At 42.3% G+C, this 18,516-nt stretch overlaps 2 protein-coding genes across 3 annotated transcripts; both read right to left on the bottom strand.

Moving 5' to 3' along the window:
• Positions 1-542: 542 nt before the first annotated feature.
• Positions 543-5,370, bottom strand: pias1b (protein inhibitor of activated STAT, 1b). 2 transcript variants are annotated; one of them, XM_067235108.1, is made up of 14 exons: positions 5,347-5,370; positions 4,002-4,434; positions 3,622-3,706; positions 3,439-3,486; positions 3,212-3,302; positions 2,920-3,054; positions 2,677-2,782; positions 2,506-2,579; positions 2,211-2,371; positions 1,917-2,038; positions 1,637-1,811; positions 1,394-1,533; positions 1,244-1,284; positions 543-933 (listed from the first exon to the last, which is right to left on the bottom strand). In XM_067235108.1, exons 1-14 carry the CDS (start codon positions 5,368-5,370, stop codon positions 595-597), a joined length of 1,974 nt encoding a protein of 657 aa, XP_067091209.1. In that variant the 3' UTR covers positions 543-594. The 2 variants fall into 2 exon arrangements, with proteins under 2 accessions (XP_067091209.1, XP_067091208.1); XM_067235107.1 differs by having other exon boundaries at positions 1,908-2,038.
• Positions 5,371-7,114: 1,744 nt separating this feature from the next.
• skor1b (SKI family transcriptional corepressor 1b) lies at positions 7,115-11,986 on the bottom strand. The gene is made up of 7 exons (XM_067235330.1): positions 10,271-11,986; positions 9,950-10,040; positions 9,758-9,868; positions 9,600-9,665; positions 8,492-8,566; positions 8,070-8,144; positions 7,115-7,212 (listed from the first exon to the last, which is right to left on the bottom strand). Exons 1-7 carry the CDS (start codon positions 11,981-11,983, stop codon positions 7,115-7,117), a joined length of 2,229 nt encoding a protein of 742 aa, XP_067091431.1. The 5' UTR covers positions 11,984-11,986.
• Between the last annotated feature and the right edge of the window lie 6,530 nt (positions 11,987-18,516).

Below are 18,516 nucleotides of genomic sequence, written 5' to 3' on the forward strand. Positions count from 1 at the left end.
TGTAACTAAAACTGGATTTGATGAACAATGAGAAATTCTGCAGAAAAATATGGGAGAGCGCAGTATAGAGAAACAGAACCTTGGGCATTCCTAGTGGCAACAGTTTAGGGACACAGGGAATGCTTTTAAACAGCATACATACAACATAACATACAAGCATCATAAATAATACCTTGAAAATAATTAAATACAATATTGACCACAGCATGAATGTTTGAAACAGTGATGATAAAAAATGGACAGATCTCTCTGCAGGTGACATCTTTTGACAGAAATAATGCCATTGAACAAAATGGAGTAAAAACGAAGTACAAAAAGTACAATATAATCAAGGGACCACATGAAGGTGTGGAAAAATCTTCAGTATCCACAGAAAAATATCAACTGAAGTTACTCACTGGACAGGCAGCGTCCTAAGTTTATATACATAAGTAAAATTGAAAATAGATTTTCCTCTCTGTACATAGCATTGTTTTCTCTATTCTTCTTCCTCTTCTTTTCTATTTACAAATACCTCCGTTTAAATGTTCTTCCTCAAGCTGATCTCTCAGTTCCACGTGTGTGTCGTCCGTCCCCCGTCCCCGTCCCCCGTGTTCAGTCGAGCGAGATGACGTCCGAGATGGAACCGTAAATGGCCGCCGCCGCTGCGGCATCCTCCCTGGACCTGGAAGCACCCGAGTGAGAGTGGCTGTCCCTGTCTCTGTCTCGGTCCCTGTCTCTGTCACGCAGGCTGCTGGAGGACACCAGGCTGCTGCTGCTGCCGCTGTTGCTGCCTCCGTTGGCGGCTGCTAGGTTGCTGCTGCCCGGCGTGCCCGGCTGCTCCAGGAATATCTGGGAGGAGCTGTAGGGCAGGAAGCGGTTGAGCAGCAGGTCGTGGTCGTCTGTGGCCGAGGCCGAGGCGGCGGCCGCCGCAGCCATCATCATGTTGTAATGCTGGAAGAGAGGGGACAGTCACATCAAAGATTAAAAACGCTTGTTCGTTTCCCTACATTACGTTTTTTTTAAACCCCTAACTTGTAGTGTCAGATGGGGGTCAGATGGCTGAGCGGTTAGGGAGTCGGGCTATTAATCAGAAGGTTTCTGGTTCGATTCCCGGCCGTGCCAAATGACATTGTGTCCTTGGGCAAGGCACTTCACCCTACTTGCCTCGGGGGGAATGTCCCTGTACTTACTGTAAGTCGCTCTGGATAAGAGCGTCTGCTAAATGACTAAATGTAAATGTAGTGGGTGGAGTTCCATTTACCTGATGATTGTCACCCTGGAGGAAGGAGAAGAAATTTAAATCTGAAAGAAAAGGAAAAAAAAGGTTCTGTTAGTTTGCTTTGGGCAATGAAGACCAGATCATCCTGGAGTAGCCATGTGTAGAGCTGCAGCAGCCGAGGCCAGACCGTACCTGGCAGGTCACTGGGTGTGTGGTAGTAGTGGCGGTAGTCCTGGATAAGGGGCGGAGGAGGGGGAATGTAGCTTGTCTCCACAGGAGGCATGCTGGGAGCCCTGGTTAACGGTGACGCCTGGCTGTGTAGATTCAGCACCCTGTATGGGAAGAACACTGCGTCAGGGAGAGGAAGTGACAATGACAAGCTGGGAGTCCAACCCAGAACGTGACAATGACATGACCTGTCCGTGACGGCCTTACCCCTTGTTCATCGGTGGAGAGGCAGGAGACAACGAGGGACACATCCTTTTTGGTGGAGGCTCGTCATCCAAGTCGTCATCTGAGGAGCTATCCAGTGTCAGGTCGATCACTTCCACCTTCTTGCTGTTGTCGCTCGAGTGGTTCCTTAGTTCCGGCATCACAGTTCGACAGGAATCTAGAAGGACAGAGTTTCAATAAATCTACAGTGTACTCTGTACTCTAGGACAGAAAGGCATGCTGTGACAGCCTGGTGAGACTGGACGGGCCGTACCGTCCACACCATTGTATGAGGCCGACACCTCCTGGACCTCCTTCTTTGATCTCATAGGGGACCAGTTTCCATCCTCCTTGAACTGGATCTCATCACAGTCCAAACAGCTGTTCAGGATCTCCATGAACAATCTGCAGAGTTGGGAAGAGACTTAGCTACGCACACTCACCCAGACAGACTACACTGCATTCTCGGTTTGGTTAGCCAGATATGAAACAATATTTTGTCTTATTAAATCCATGTTTGTAGCAGACATATATCAATCTCCTAATTCTTTCTGAAGAGGGGCAGGGGGGTACCGACCCGTCGATGATGAGGTGCTCGTAAGGGGCCTTCTTGTCGCAGACAGGACACACCCAGGTGGGCTTCTTCTCGTTCATCTGGATGTAGAGCGTGGCATCAAAGCACTGGAGGTGGGAACACGTCAACGCTCGGCACGGGATCATCAGACGCATTTTCCCAAGCTGAAAACACACACACACAGAATGAGCTTTGCACAACTTGAAAGTTGATCACGATGATTTATGAGCATTGATCACACGACTGATGAAGTATATCTTGTGAACAATTAAAAGACTATTGGGAGAAATGTGTGTACCGGGCAAAGCAGAGAGACTCTTAGACTGGTGGTGGCGATCTCGCTGTCAGGGTCAGCTGTCAACTTCTCTTTGACTGTTGAAAAGAACAAGCAGACAAAGAGAATAATGAGCTCGGTGAAACACACACAGACCTTCTCCATCACACCCTGTATCAATCCATCAGTACGTACTGAGGGCTCTGGAGTGGTCTGGGTTCCTGATGCCTTTGGCCCGTAGTCTCTGCAACAACACCGTGGACGACTGCTGTCTCACCAAATACACGGCCATGGAAAAGCTCTGAGGAGATGGCAACAAAACACAAATATAAAGTTCAGGCAAATGCTACCCATGCCTCAAAAAAAGCAGAAATGAAATAGGTCACAGCTCAAAAAGGCTTGACTATCGTCAGCAAATTCGTTAGGTTTATTCCATACCCTGCCGATTTCCGAGGTCCATGACACCACAATTGTGTTGGGGACTGTGGTGGACAATCTGACCAGGGATGTGATGTTGATAGGACGACTGGGCCTTTTTGGTTCAACTCCGTTTTTGGTTGGAGGAAGATACCCCTTCGATTGAAGAACAGCAGACATTGTACAAATCATTCCCATGCTGTTGATGAGCTCTGAGGCCCACTGTAAAGGTACTGAATTTGTGTGGGTATTTGTGTATGTCACTTAGTTTTGAGCTGCATGGTCAGTATGCAGGCAGGTTGTATAGACTTACTGGAAGAGTACACGGCTTGCCGTTCACTTTCACACACAGATTTGGAGGGAAATGATCCTCTTGGGGACAGCTCGTCTCAGAGAGACAAAATCTGCAAAATGATCATTAGGTTCAAAATGGTCCAAGGGGGAACCAGTCACCAGGCAAAGATATTATACTTCTGTATTGATGGATAAATTTGAAACTTGAACCCACTGAACGGGATCAACCATATAAGGTGACATTACCTTAGCTGAACTTGGACTGCAAAGTCACACTTGGTCCCCGAAATATCCCTGAGAAAAGATGAAAGACACATACTGAAATTGTTCACATCCTGTTTCAGAAAATCTCACCCACTGTGGTAGCAACTGTGATGATGGTTTTGCGGTTAACCAATAAGGAACAGAATACATTCTTCTCCTACTTACATCGAGCTGCTGATTTGTTGAACTTGTTGTGGTGTCAAAGCAAAAGCATAACACGTTTCCTGGAACCGCTGACTACTGTCTGAGGCTGTGTGAAGAGACAACGCACAAGACACAAACATCACAAGTCATGCACGACGAGCCACTCCAAAAGAAGGGTTTCAAATGTGATGAATTACACATACTTCCAACTACTCAGAGGTAGAACACTACATTTCCCAGGGGTGGCAAACCTAGAGTCATCTCAGACTTGGAATCGCTAAACACTGGCACCATTTTTTAGGAGACCAAGACCATAAATTCAGGTCTTAGAATATATGGTCACGTGACTCCACGATGGCATAGTTGTTGGCCAAACAGATGGCCAAGCAGCATGCTCTTACCCAGACTTGTGGGCTTGATAAGCTCATCCAACATGTCGTAGAAAGGCAGTCTCTGGAGCTTGACGTCAGGGTGCACAGGATGCAGGGCAGAGGGCAGGTGAGGCAGCCCCAGCTCATGCTTGGGACCCAGTAAGGAGACAGGTAGAAGGGGTGAGGGGGCACCGTGACTGTCAAAGCCCAGCTGAGTCAGGCCTGCAGGCAGGCTGGAGGTGGAATGAACACTTGGCAGTGCTAGGTCTACCGGCGACACCATTTTGGTGGGGAAGCGTCGCCGATAGAGTTCCTTGATCTTCATTTGCACTGCAGGGCTGCAGCCAGCCTTCAGTAGATGGAGAGCTTTGGTTAAGAGTTCGTGCTTCCTTCCGTGCTTATTCCGTCCAGCGTACCCCAGTAATACTTGGAGCTCCGAAACACGAAGGCTCATCACCATTTGCTGTAGTAAAATTCAAGCATGAGGTTGACTTTTTGTCATTTTCAACTTAAATGTATGACAAGCTCTGGCACTGAACAGGTGCATTACAGGTTGGTATATCATTATAAGAGCTGTCAAGTTGTAATCCCCCAATCTGAGTGATAAAGAAATGGATTAATGATAGGTGCAATTATGCACAGTAGGGGCCAAAATAATTTCTGATTGGACAATTCAGCTAACCATATTAATGTGTATCAAGCAACTGTACAGCTTTGACTAAGATTGTTTCCATTGCCAAAAAACGTACGATGATTGTACTGTCACACACAACTGTACAAATATAACATGTATCAATGGTAGAACAAAATAGGGCATTAGAGTAAACCCCAGTATTTTAGTTAGCAATGCATCGCTGTTTCACATGGCGGGTAGGTAGCTAGCTAGCTAAGGTTGGCTATTTCAGGCCAAAGACAGCATTATGTTGTACGAGGGTTAGCTAGTTAGCTGCTAAGGCAGACTAGCTAATCGAAAAAACTAGTACTAGTATGGATTGTGAGCATAATCTATTAATTTGTCCACTCACTGGTAGCCAGCCTAGTAGTCTAACTGAAAGCCTGATCCAGTTTTGAGATATCCAACATTACACGTAAGCGTAGCAGCCAAGGGAGCTAATAGCAAGATAGCTTACCGATGGCAGACAAGCAAGCCCCCCTAACCAAGCCCAACATCGGCAACAAAAACAATGCTAGCTCTTGATAGCATTGGTAGCTAGCTACCACACTGTTTCGAGGTACATCAAATATATATAAAGCTTGTATCGTGTAAGTACTAAAAGGCACCACATATCAACATAAGCAATCCACATATTTCGTTTATTGCGTAAAATGCAAATTTTGTCAAATGTAATAAGCTATGGGCTAGCGAAGCTTTTACCTTCAGTTCCGCACTCTCCGCCATCTTGTAATTTTGAGCGCAGGCGTGAATGAGAGGAAAAGTCTCGGACTACAATTTCCGAAAAACACGGATCTGGGATCTGCTTAAATTTGAACATTTCGAGAAAATAACTTAAGGTTTAGAGTGCTAACAGATCCCAGACCAGTGTTCCACCCTGCAACTCGAAAAAAATGTACACTCAAACCTGTTAATTGTATCCCCACTATAGGAATAATACCATATATTCTTTGACTATTTTTTCATTGCCTTGTTGGCTTTGTTGCGAAGTTGTAAAGTGGACAACTAGGCTACATAAACAAGATACGCAAGGTGAATCAACCCAACTAAATAAATCCAGTAGATGGCAGTCTCATCGCAGTCTACACCACAAAGTATAGACACTCGGTTTGTGAGATAACAGCCCCACCAAAAGGTCAACCATTAAATCCATTCCCTTATGAGACAAGCATACTTGATAATGAGGCTAAGAAAGTATTGATAAGCAATTGTTGGAATGCATCCAAATAAAATGGCACCACGTTTTCCTTTTTAACCTCACATCATAATCAATGCTAGTAATTGAAGAAACCTATAGACTATGCTACAGTTTTAAATGCTGTGAAACTATCATTTGACGAATTGACAGTAGTTTAGGGACTGGAAACTGCATCCATACCCAGTCAGGTAGAGTATTTATTAAAGAATATAATGTAGTTTTACAAATGGGTCTTGATTTGAACACTAGAGGACACTCATGTTTGCGTTGGGGAAAGCACTGCAGCCCCTGTGGATCCCAAATATATAATTTCTAAATGCAGGTGGATATTCCAAAACTAATCTAAAAGTTAAATTATGATCAAATGTGTTCTTCAAATGGAGTGTCAATGTATCATTCCAGGCATATGCCTGATGGTATAAGGCTACAGCAGACAGATATATTTCTTTGATAATTTTCTTTTTTATTGAATAATATTATCAAACCAAATGTACATTTAGCTATTAAAGTCTGACACCATGTCCATCAAATAAAACTACTATTAATTACAAATGAATGGATGTTCTTATTATTGTCTGATAGTAAATACAGTTTGGAGAATTGTCTGGATCTAATTATTACTCAGAAGTAAATCACCCCACTCGATGCCCTTGATCTTGTCTTTCTTATTGTCACTTGCTTTACAGTGCATTCATTCATTGTATTAAATATTTTGTGAAACCTTCATAAATTACAACAAATTTATTTCAAACCACATATTTTAATACACATAAGCTATATAAGTTATCCCAGGTGCTAGTTTAAAGTGCATAACATCAAAAGTATATACAACGTTGCAGATGAAGACGGCGAAACAGCGATAATTCACAACACAGTTGATAAAACTGTAAACTATGTACTGTAACATTCTGAACATAATAACATAATATTCAAATAACTACATCCAACTATCACAGGGTACATATATCTAGTCATTGCACTTTGCCACTAAATAAATATTGAGTATTTCTAAAGATGATGGTCATATTTCCATTTTGAAACAAAAAAGCATGGTTTCCACAGACTATGTTAGAACTTTATAAATTATATATTGAGCCTTAAGATTTTTGGCTCTGACTGAAAAGTACATACAGTTATCTTACAGAGGCCGATGACAACAAAAGCACATGTTTTTCAGCACCAAAGTATCATTCCTAATGTGGCCATTCAGTGGGGTGGGGTGGTTAGTGGTGTGTGTGTGTTGGGGGATGGGGGGGGGGGGGGTAGGGGACTTTAAGGGGGTAAGAGAGGAGATTTGAAGGAGCAGGTTCCATTGCAGTGACGGGGGGTCAACATCTTGCATGAAAAATGATGTAGTGCGTCGTGAGCTTCTAGGAAGAAAGATAATTATTATAAATGATAAATAGACAAATAAAATGGTGTCTCTTTGTGTGTGTGTGTGTGTGTGTGTGTGTGTGTGTGTTTCTGTGTGCGTGTGTGTGTGTGTGCGTGCGTGCGTGCATGTGTCTGTACCAGCGCAGTGCATTTTGTGGAAAACTTCATTTTTTATAAGCATGTGCTTAAACACTGCCTATTGCAATGCACCTCAGAACAAGATTTTTCCAGAAGGACACATCCAAGAACAGAGATAATTTGGGGTTTATTGAATCAAGGCCATGCTCTAAAATGTAATACAATGCACAACGAACTACAGAATCAGGATTACAAATACACTATTAACTAACCTATTCATCCAGCAAGTCAACCTCTCAAGATTAACAGCATTCTGTGTATAATGCCCTTGAACATAAATCTGCATTTATGCATGTGGATTCTATTCTAACTGACTACATATAAATTACCTTTCAACTTCAGTTGAATATCATAACGAGCTTTTCTCTCTTGGTCCAGCTCGCTGCATAATGTGTCTATGCAAGAGAGAGAGGATAACCAAGATGCATGAGCTATTTAGTTATAGTTAATATTAAACATTATTTATAATGATCATTATTATCTTTGCCCCAATTTCAAGACAACGCATTGTGTTTCTCTTAATCATAGAAGTGTTGAATACAAAACACCTTTATTTAAGTCGCTCAAAGTGATTTCTTAATTTCTATACATTTTGAGCATAGACTATCATCAATCAAAAGGGACACGTGCGTCTAAATGTACCCCATTGGAATCGAAAGGCGTTCGATATGCGCTCCAGTTTCTCTTGCTTCGCCTCGGTGTTTCGTATTCTCACCTCTGACAATATGAAGCTGTTGAACCATCTCCTCTCTGTACGATAGCTCTCTTTTCATTTGATCTTGAAAATTGTCTGAGGAGCAATTAATATAGTTGAAATTAGCCTGTATTTTAGTATTTGTTATTATATTATATTTTTTGTAGACTATTGTCTATGGTAAAACCATGACAAAATAGCTTATGAAAAGGAATTGTAAGCCACCCAACAACTATGGTGATAAATACATTTTAATCATATTAAATGTGCTTTGTTTGTGGGCTAAAAGGGAAGACAAAAATGGTGCAGGCCGACGTCAAGCACTCATAAAATGCTTTTCTCCCTCGATTTAGGCTAGATTTCGTCACCATAAAAGTATAGGTTGTAACTTACGGTAGCCTATATTACAATAAAAGTCCCATAACCGGAATATAATAGAATACCTTTCAAGCTTTGGAATTCTCGTTCCAACTTCTTCCTTATCTCAACTTGCTCCAGCAGTTGTTTCTGCAATTCTTCTATTAAAACGAAACAAATGAAGAACATTTGTTAAAATGTAAGTTGTTTATCAATGTTTATTAACGTAGCCATTTAAATCAATTCAAAAATCAAAGACACACTACATTTGTTGTAGCCTATGCTTAATGATTTTTATGACATCCTATCAGCAAAATTGAAGTAGGCTGATTTTTGAAATAAGAATTTATTAGATTTCATCGATTTGAGCATAGGATACATGACCTCACAGAGGAACGCTTAATCCAATAACTGAGAATTAATTTGGGCTATTACTAGTGACTATTCTAGGCACTGTGACATATTGGAAAGTCGGATGATCTCAGTGTCTCAATTAATTAGGCTAGGTGAGCCGTGGCGGACATAAGAAACCACACTGGAAAAGGTTATATAGCCTATATGCTACAAGATCTCATATATTCTGCAACGTTGTTTTCGAGGCTTACATTGAAAACCTATCTATCGGTAGAGCTACTAGCCTAACTGACAGAAAAAAGGTTAGCCGTATTGAATATTAAAGGAGTAGCCGTTGAAACCTCAACAAGGGCTGTTAGCTTACATTTATTATCACAATGAAGATAAGGTCTACTGAAACTGGCATATTACAGGCAACATGATTCAGTAGCATATTAGGCCTATGCCTGAATAGAATGAAATTACACACAATGAAAAAAACTAAAACGTAGTAAAATAACACAATTATGGACTAATAGGCTAATATGAAATTACCATTTTAACCTAAGCCTAATAGGCTAATCAGAATTAAATAATAGTCCAAATTAGGCAAATAATAACACAGCCTATAATACAAAATAATAGGCCCAATGTTGACAAAAATACCTGAAAAATAACCTACTAAGATAAGCCTAATGAACAGCCTACAGCTGGCACTAATTTACTTCTTTACTGTTATAGCTAAAGCTAGGAAGCTTCTAGCTACTAGCCTAGGCTTACTAGGTCAAATTGGCTACTACTAATAATAATAATAGCCTATTAACTAGGTCCAATAAAAACAGGCTACACTTATATTCTCACCTTTTGCCAGGGTTTCCATGTCCTTCTCTGCTGGATCTCCGGAAATGTTGACTGTCGCTTCCTCGCCTGAATATACAGAGCAACATTACAGCTTCTTAATTACGTATTATTAAGTATTGCCCGGTTACAAATCCGTTATTGTAGTGTAGCCTACTCACCGTCATCCGTTTCCCTTTGGCTTTCTTCGGATGCATTGCTTTGTTCGTTTAAAGATTTCGTTTCAGTCTCATCTACCGTCGAGGATGGTTCTTCTTTATTAGCACTATCATCTTAAATAACAAAAACATATTTTAGATACGATCATATCACCATAGAGGATATCTGAAAAGAAATAGGGCCTGGACCCCTACCATTCGATTTGAGCAGTCCTGGCAGGTAATTAGAAGACCTAAAATAGGGACTGCTTTTGTGCTGCAGATCACTCCTCTCCGATGTGTACATCTACAAATAAAAAACTTACAATCAATAGTCCTTGCAATAATCGTGCAGCTAGATTGAAGCCACAGTCATCGGTTGAAAAGAAAGTTAGAAGGAAGTTTTCATGACATTCCATCACAGATAGCGTACATAATACACCATGATAGTTATGCTAAACAGTAGGGCCTTAAATGTCTGTATTCTATCAAATGTGACAGCCATTTTAAATCATTGGCATTATGCGGATAACTTACGTCAACAAAGGATGCAGCTGCCCTCTCCGGCCGTGCCTTGTCTTGTGTCTCTCTTTCTGACGACTGTGCTAAATGTAAGTTCATTCTTTGTGGGTCAACAAGAGTGGCCTCTGGCACGGATCTGGATTCTGGGTCATTCGATGAAACACCCGGTGCCATGTTCAGACTAGGAGAACTCCGACTGCCTTCAGTGGCAACTGAAAGGCATTCCTCGTCCTCTTGTGATTTGTTTGTTTCTACATCCACGTCTGGCTCACCTTCACTGTCCACGCCGGGAGATACGGACCGGTAACTTGAGCTTTCACTTAAAAAATCAGGTGACAGGTAGCCATGATGAGCACCTTTGTAATTTCCCCTGTTGCCGTAAAGTTTGGCTATGCTCTCTGTGTCTTTGATAACCGGTCTGAAAGCAGAGACATAGCTCATTTTCCGGGGAATAATGGCCAACCCCTCCATTGGCCTCGCTTCGTCCCCAGTTACTTCTTCGTTTCGAATGGACTGTGTGCTGGAGCATCGCTCACTGTCAATCATACTGTCCTTAGGAGTGTTGGTGTCACTGTTGTCAGACATGTCCAAATCATTTTTCCTAGGGCACAGGAGCTCCGGTGGAGGTTTGGGATGGGACTGTGGGTATGGTGGTATAGGAAGGCCGCCTGTTGGCCAAAACATGGGAAAGGAATAGGTACTGTCCTTGGTACCTGGCCAAAACACGCCTGAAAGGTTGGGTTTATTTTGCTCTCCCATGTCGTCTTTCTTCTGACACAACCCAAAAGCTGGAAATCCATATGGATGTGGAAAGAGCGGAGGTGGGATCTTTTGCAGCATTCCAAAACCTTTGCTGGGAACTGGAATTACTGGGTAACTGCGAGAGCTTGTCATACTCATACCTCGGTTGTCCTCGCAGCGTAGGATTTTTGGTGCAATCTCAGGCGAGTCTCCGCGGGATAGATTGGAAGGTCCATGCGATTTTAATGGAGAAGAACGCTCTGGTCCGCTCATTGGCAACGTCCTCTTGCGACTACCCCCATTGAACATGGCCTTCACATCCTCCCATGCATGAGCAACATCATCAGGTGAGTTTTTATCTGTTAGTTTGAGGTGCCGCCTCCAGGAGTTAAAGTTTGCAGCGTCCGGCTGAGTGTATTTTGACTCTGGTGTGCGATGAGAATGAAAGATAAACTTATTTGGAGAAAAATACATACTACAATAGGAGCACTTGATACATTTAGCCCTTGAGCTATTGTATCTTGCCGGTATAAAATTACCTCGACTTCCCCAAGCGCATTCATGGGACACGTCAAACGCAAAATTCTCTGGAAGTTTTGGGGGATTGTGCGCGCCTAGGAATGATTTGCAAAGTCTCTCGGCCTCACGCTTCGTAATCATCCCACAGCGCCTAGAGGAAATGGGCATGGCCCCTGCCCGCCTCAGGATCTCGAGCTGGACAGGGGTGCACTGCACACAGGTGATTCCAAGTGCAACTCGCCGGTTGTGTATCTCGTTGTAACTGTAGTTCTTCAACAAGGTATTAGAAATTTGTGCGAGGCAAAGTCTCTCCTGGCCATCTATCACCAATGATACGATGGGTATTCCATACAAAATGGTCTCACTAACTTGGTTTGGCTTAAGGTTGCTCGTGCTAGAGTATGGCAGTTCTTGTTTTGAGCTTGGTGAGTCTCGTCCCGCAGGTATTTGAGTAGGAATCGACTCCATTCCTGGAACCCTGTTTTCAGCAAAGAGAAAGCAGTCACATAATAGACCTGTCAAATCATGCAATTTGCAATTGAAATGTTAAATGTTGTCTGACACCTTTGACTATAGCTAAGCTATAAACATTTAGCCAACTAATTGCAGATACATACACGATAAGTGTTTAAGCCTAAATGCAAATAGCAAGGTACAATTACAACATATGTTAATTAACTGGATGAAAGCTGACATCGGAATTCCAACATAGAGTTAAAACAAAGAGGTTAACGCTTTAAGGAGCAGAAGGAAAATGCCCATTTAGCCATGCAAGAAGCTTAACAGAGAGGAAAGAACCTATAATCCCCTTCCATTGTAATTACCAAGATGTACAATTGTGCCTTTATTCATAAAGCCTTTCATGGCATAACTAGACCAGAAAAACGTTTAGCCTACATAAACCTATATTGAATGGTGAATCACCATACTGTATTCGAGATTTCGCATTTATCAAACTATTATTCGGTACAAAATCTCCTTGACTATTCTGTTCAAGAACGGAATGAAGTAAAACAATTCAAAACGACTGCTCCTATTTTAGAGTGTTTGTCCTTGAAAGACAATTAAACAATGCCGAAACTGACCTTTTTTGGATCGTGGAAACCACTCCGTTGTACCAACAGCAAAACTGTGATTAACTATGACAACAAAGCTGTAATTGTGAAGTCCAATGGTTAGAAGAAAATTGTGATTGCCATGCAATTCGTCCGCAATGTTTGTCAAATAAAACCTGCCTTAGCTAGTCTATCTCTTAGTAGATTGCACTTGCATCCTTTGCTAGACAGTATCGCTCTGTGTGCCTGCGCGTGGTGCGGTGAGTAAATAGTGTGTCCACATGCAGCGCAGCCCCTTCCATGACATTCCCCATGATGCTTTGGAGACCGATCGAGTGACAGTAGAAATAACAGCAAGGCACTCCCACTCACCGATATCATTTACATTAACTATTTGCCTTCGGGTATCAGAAATGTTGACAAACATATATAGGCTACGTGCTTGTTGGAATTGTTTAGAAGAAAAACCACATCTTTCACAAAAATAAACATTTGTCTATTTTGATTTGAGAGCAGATAGTCAACACAATCAGACAACTAGGCCTATGCAGCCAGATTTCTATTTTGTTGTTATATCAGTGAACACCTAGGATACCTTAATGTAGTCCTAGGCTACGAATGTGTTCTGAATGACTTTGTGAGCAGGCTGTTATCTAACAAAACCCTTATTTAATAGGAGTCGCTGTGATTTAACCCCGGGACAGGCCTAAAAGAATATAACCTAACAACATCAAAATATTGATTTGATAGAACAACAAAAGTCAAACGAAAACGTAATGATTAAATCTAATTAAATCGTTAATTAACAGTTAGCCTAATTTGATTGCCTATATATATTAAATAGACTGTTGCCTCTCTTGTCTATCTCGGTAGCCTATACTAACAACGATCACAAACTTACACGGTGAACAGTAATTAATATCACTACGAAAATAAAAGATCAATGCGCTCAGCAATCAAAAGCTGATAATGAAAACAACCTGCCTTAAGCTATATTAGACAACTGTTATGCCATACAATTTACTCAATAAAACATGTATTGTTATTGAAATGTAGGCTAAATATGTGCAGTGGGATTTGGCACTTCTAACAATATTGGCCGCCAAGATCCAAAGATAGTGAATGAAAGTTCAGATGAATATGGGGTGAAGGGCAGGACAGGATGATCAGATGTTAGATTCCCACGGAGTAGGCTATGTTATTCAGCAGCCTGCAATCAACCCACAAGCGTTTGACAACGACCAGCTGCTCAAAAACAGCACTGAATTTAGGCCTACAGAATGCCGAAATTTTAATTACACACTTTTGTTGGTTTGTTATAGGCCGACCTTTAATCATTAGGCCCTATGTTAAGATGCATCCGTGTTTTTATCTGTTAAAGTTGGCATGCAAAACAAACTGTGGCTCCTTGCAATATTGATGAAATGCAACCCAATAGTCCCCATGCGGTACTTGACTATCGCGATGATCTGTCCTCCTGTTAAATAATAGTTATAATTCTCTGCATGCATTTTTGATGATTTCGATATATAGAAATCTTTTGACCCATCGAATCCATGGTTAGGAGTAGGAAAGAGCTTTAGGTGTCTAAAATCTTAGAAAGTAATCTGTCAATTTGAGCCGAGGGATAAATACCGAGCCATCTCTCCGGGCTTTGACCGTTGCTGAAGAAGAGGCTTTTAATGTATTTCCAGTTGCTTTTCTGAATTCTTCAGGAATTCAGATGTAGGACTTTCAAATAATCAAATAAATGTGATGAAATAGACTAGAATAAATAAGTATAAGCATTTTATTTTACTAGTAAAATATGTTTTTATTGTACGGGCACAATTGTTCCCAAAATACATGTATGCCTGGGTTATTTTTGCATATCGAGCACTATTTGAAAAATTAAAAAAGGGATCACGTAAAAATGGTGCGAATAAAAATAGCCAAGTAAATGCTGTAATCCTAGGGGAAGAGATAACATCTTACTGAAATGGTGCAGAGTGAACTCGTGGACCCATCTGTCAGCACGAGGAGTCATTCATGTTGGGTGAATGGAGAACGCCGTGTATAGGCTATTGAAAAGTTCCCATCACAGGAGATGAAAGCGTCAAGTGGTCTTGCCTAGCTGTCCATATAAGAGCCCAGTTATTACATTATAAAAATGTTATAACCATCAATTTGTTATTCAAATATGTTGAAGACATTAGAGTTATTTTGTTCAAAGTACAGCTTTATTAAACCTATAGGCTAAGTAATTAAATCAAAAGTTAAATTCAGATCCAAATGTATTTATACATATCAGTGATGGCCCATGATCTATACTATTCTTGCAATGTTATTTTTCAGGATCACTGTTTTTAATGAAAGGTATAGTGGTGATATTAGATCATTTGCAGACAAAATACAAATTCACTTAGTAACCTTCTCAATAGGCAGATCAAAATATCACCGGATAATTAGTGCTTGTCCTTGAACAGTAGATTCTTGCACAGTGTACAAACTGCTGTGGACTTGGCACACCCTGTCCACAGAGCTGAGACCTGCCAGAGTCAGTGTAATCTGTGTGATAGGATCAAACACTCTCAATTTGTGCCCAGCCTGCCATTAGCTCCACCCACGTGCCCTACAACAGCAAGAAGACATGCACAGGTCAAATATACACACAAGTTGCTCAATTAGTGCTCATTTTTACCATTCAGTTATCGTGACAAACTCCAGCATGGTAAGATTTCACCCACCAGAAGCCATGGATATTACAGGGTATTGTAAGAGGAGTCAGGGAAATACATGAGGTCATTACTTGGTTCCTGATTGTGCTTCCTTTTGGTAGAAGAAAGGAAAGCTCATTTAAAAGTGTGTCTGCATTAATCACAGCACTGCATCAAAGTATGATAATCACCTGAACACTCTATTAAAATAAAAGTGTCAACCCAGGGGAAATCTTACCTACTCTTTAATTGTTTTGAGGCTTTGATAGGCTTTTTTAATCTAAGATTAATTTATGCATTCTTAAATAACTCTACATATGATTAATAAGCTTGAAAATTAAAAGGAGACTAAAGCAATTATAACAAGTGGTTGGTCATCACCTCATTAGAGGGTTTTTGGAAAGATGCAGTCTGAGTGTACTTGTATGTGTGTGTTAGTGTGTGTGATGATGTCTGCCTGGATGTGTGTATGAATATAGACAAACAAGTTTAATTCAAAGATAAACATAAATGTGACTCCTCCCAACCACTCCACCATTTCCAAACAGGATATGATTTAGGATTAGAATGAAAGTCGGTTGTTCTGTGCCAGGACCGAGCTGTAAACCAAACCACAGAAGAAGTCCATTTCTTTAGGTGATCTCTTGAGCTCTACAGTAAAAGCACAGAGACTCACTCACCATGAAATACTCCAGCTTGCTAATGTGTAAACAAGACATCACTCCTCTCTTGCCCTGATGTTTATTTGTCTCCTGAAAGCTCTCCCCTGGGTACTGACCCCCCGTACAGATCCTCCACCGCTAAACGGAACATTTCACCTCACAGGAGGAGGTGTGTGCGGCTGTGACTGTGCGCCGGGTCTGTAGGTAGAAGCGCAGAGAAATTCACGGGGATATGTGAGTTTGTGTCAAATGCAGTGCGTTGTCGTGCACGCGCGTGTTTGCACGCGTGTGGGAGGGGGTGGGGGTCGTTACTGCTTGAAATGAGGAAGGGCACTGGGACCCTTTTGTCACAGACAGGGACTCATCTGCCAGCACTGAGCAGTAAGGTCCAGAGGGACGAGCCAAACAAAGGTGCTAAAAGGCTGTGTGACAATGAGGTGCTCTGAGGAGAGACCCTAGAAGAGGGATGCACCGTGCACAGGCCATGCCGTGTCAATCACTCCACAATTACCATGACGCACACACACACACACACACACATCTGAGGCCTCGCTTAGGCACACTCACATCGACACAAGAACAGCTGCAGAGTTTCGCTTCTCTGAGACAGTCTGGTCAAAACAAGAGTGATGGAAAGTCAGTGGGAGTCAGATGGCTGAGCGGTGAGGGAGTCGGGCTAGTAATCTGAAGGTTGCCAGTTCGATTCCCGGTCATGCCAACTGACATTGTGTCCTTCACCCTACTTGCCTTGGGGGAATGTCCCTGTACTTACTGTAAGTCGCTCTGGATAAGAGCGTCTGCTAAATGACTAAATGGAAATGGAAAGGGATGGAGCAGCGTTCAGTTGTTTCCACTGCCAACAGTTTTACAATGATACTGTACATCTCTGTCATTCTCTGTAAATGAGCACAATGTATTACATCATTACTTGTACACACATGACAGGAAACATTAACACGGCCATGCTCAATTAGGCACCTGGATTTCCCAGGACCAGGTCCTGCTTAATGATCATTTATCATGACGACGTAGCTCAGGAAAGAGCCCTCTTCCCAACCCTCTTCTTCTCCTGTCCGTGAGGCGCTCTCAGACGCTGTCACCGTGTTCAGATGAAGTCAGTGGAGTCTGCACCGAGGGGTATGGTGGGAGATACGGCTGGTTCACAGAGGTTCCCCGCATCCAACCAGCCGTCAGCTCTAATAGCAGAACAAGAGTAGCCTATCGAAGTGAAAATGGGAATTATCGTAATGATAACCAAGGTCTAGGCTGTGTTCTCTAGCCTTGGGGCGGTATTGGAGGGCATTATCATAAAGATGCAATGTGCTTGTTTTTCAGGCTATGCTAGGGGAGCAGGCCAAAAAGATAATAACTATTAATAGATGACAGCGCTTTGTGGGATTCCAGCTGTGGAGCCTGAATTTCCATACAGATAGAATGGCTCTGGGTGGATAATATGTATGCAGGCCAGGGGGAGGGGCTGGGTGACATCATGGACCGTCTGAACAGAGACGCGTGGCCATGGCCTCACGGCAAGTCACAGTGTTCACTCTATCCTCCAATAAGAGCCTCCAGCGACCACATCGTGGTCTCTGTGGAGGTGCTGTCCAAGGTCCTTAAACTGCACAGTGCTACTCTGATAACAGCTTTCAAAGCCTGGAAGTGCAAATAGCTGTGGCTGTGCTCGTGAACAGATGACCAGAGATTTCCATCAAGCCCACTTGCAAGTAAGAGGATAGACTACAGGCTTGTCAACACCAGGGACCGGTGTGTGTGTGTGTGTGTGGCGGTGAAAACAATCCACAAACACGAGACAGTAGTTTAGAAGATTAAGGAATGTCAGAAAGTTTTTGGCATTTGTTCAATAGTATTCTACACCAGACAGGACCAGAAAGATATTCACTGGTTACCTGCGTTCATAAACATACATTCAGATAGCCATTGCTACTCCTAAGAATGTGTGTTTTGCTGACCTAAAAAAAAGTGAATAGGGGAGATTTAGGTTGAAGGAATGAGAGATTAGGAGGAAACTGGGATGAGTTATGCATGTGAGCTTTAGCTAATAATAGCCAGGGGAGTGACATTGCATCAATGGACTCCTCATGTGTTTCATCCAATCTGTTGATGTAAATAAGTCAGAGAACATCTGTGAACATAGGGGCTCATGGTAACTAGCACAAACACACACACACACACACACAGCTGGGTAAAAGGGAGCCCTGGAGATCCGTCAGGACAGGTTCTGGGACTAGAGAGTTGGGAGCCCATCTTTAGCACCTGGTTGTGTGTTTTTGGAAGGGCATGAGGCTAACAGAACGGAGACAATAACAAGGAAAAGAGCATTTAGTGAGAGGACACAAATCACCCTGTAATTATTCCCCTGGTGTCTGAGCTGGCTCACCGTCTGTCCTTGATAGATTCACCTGACCCAATAACACGGCAGACAGGCACACTGGAGGCGGGACAGAGACAACGCTATACATCAGCGAGGGGTTCAGCAATGAGACAGAAACCTAGTGTCTGGGAGTTGTAGTGCAATTAAAGTCCACAGATTACAGGACTACAACCAGGGCTAACCATACGCATACATT

The sequence above is a fragment of the Osmerus mordax genome, chromosome 4 (genome assembly GCF_038355195.1).
Source record: "Osmerus mordax isolate fOsmMor3 chromosome 4, fOsmMor3.pri, whole genome shotgun sequence".
In the NCBI taxonomy this organism is placed as follows: Eukaryota; Metazoa; Chordata; class Actinopteri; order Osmeriformes; family Osmeridae; genus Osmerus; species Osmerus mordax.

Coding starts and splice junctions, on each gene's coding strand:
- skor1b (XM_067235330.1), bottom strand. CDS start 11,983: ATGGAGTCGATTCCTACTCAAATACCTGCGGGACGAGACTCACCAAGC. Junction 9,869..9,949: donor AGGACTGCTCAAATCGAATG/GTAGGGGTCCAG, acceptor TTGTTATTTAAG/ATGATAGTGCTAATAAAGAA. Junction 8,567..9,599: donor CATGGAAACCCTGGCAAAAG/GTGAGAATATAA, acceptor TCGTTTTAATAG/AAGAATTGCAGAAACAACTG.
- pias1b (XM_067235107.1), bottom strand. CDS start 5,370: ATGGCGGAGAGTGCGGAACTGAAG. Junction 3,487..3,621: donor CAACAAATCAGCAGCTCGAT/GTAAGTAGGAGA, acceptor ATCTTTTCTCAG/GGATATTTCGGGGACCAAGT. Junction 2,580..2,676: donor AGACCACTCCAGAGCCCTCA/GTACGTACTGAT, acceptor TCTTTTCAACAG/TCAAAGAGAAGTTGACAGCT.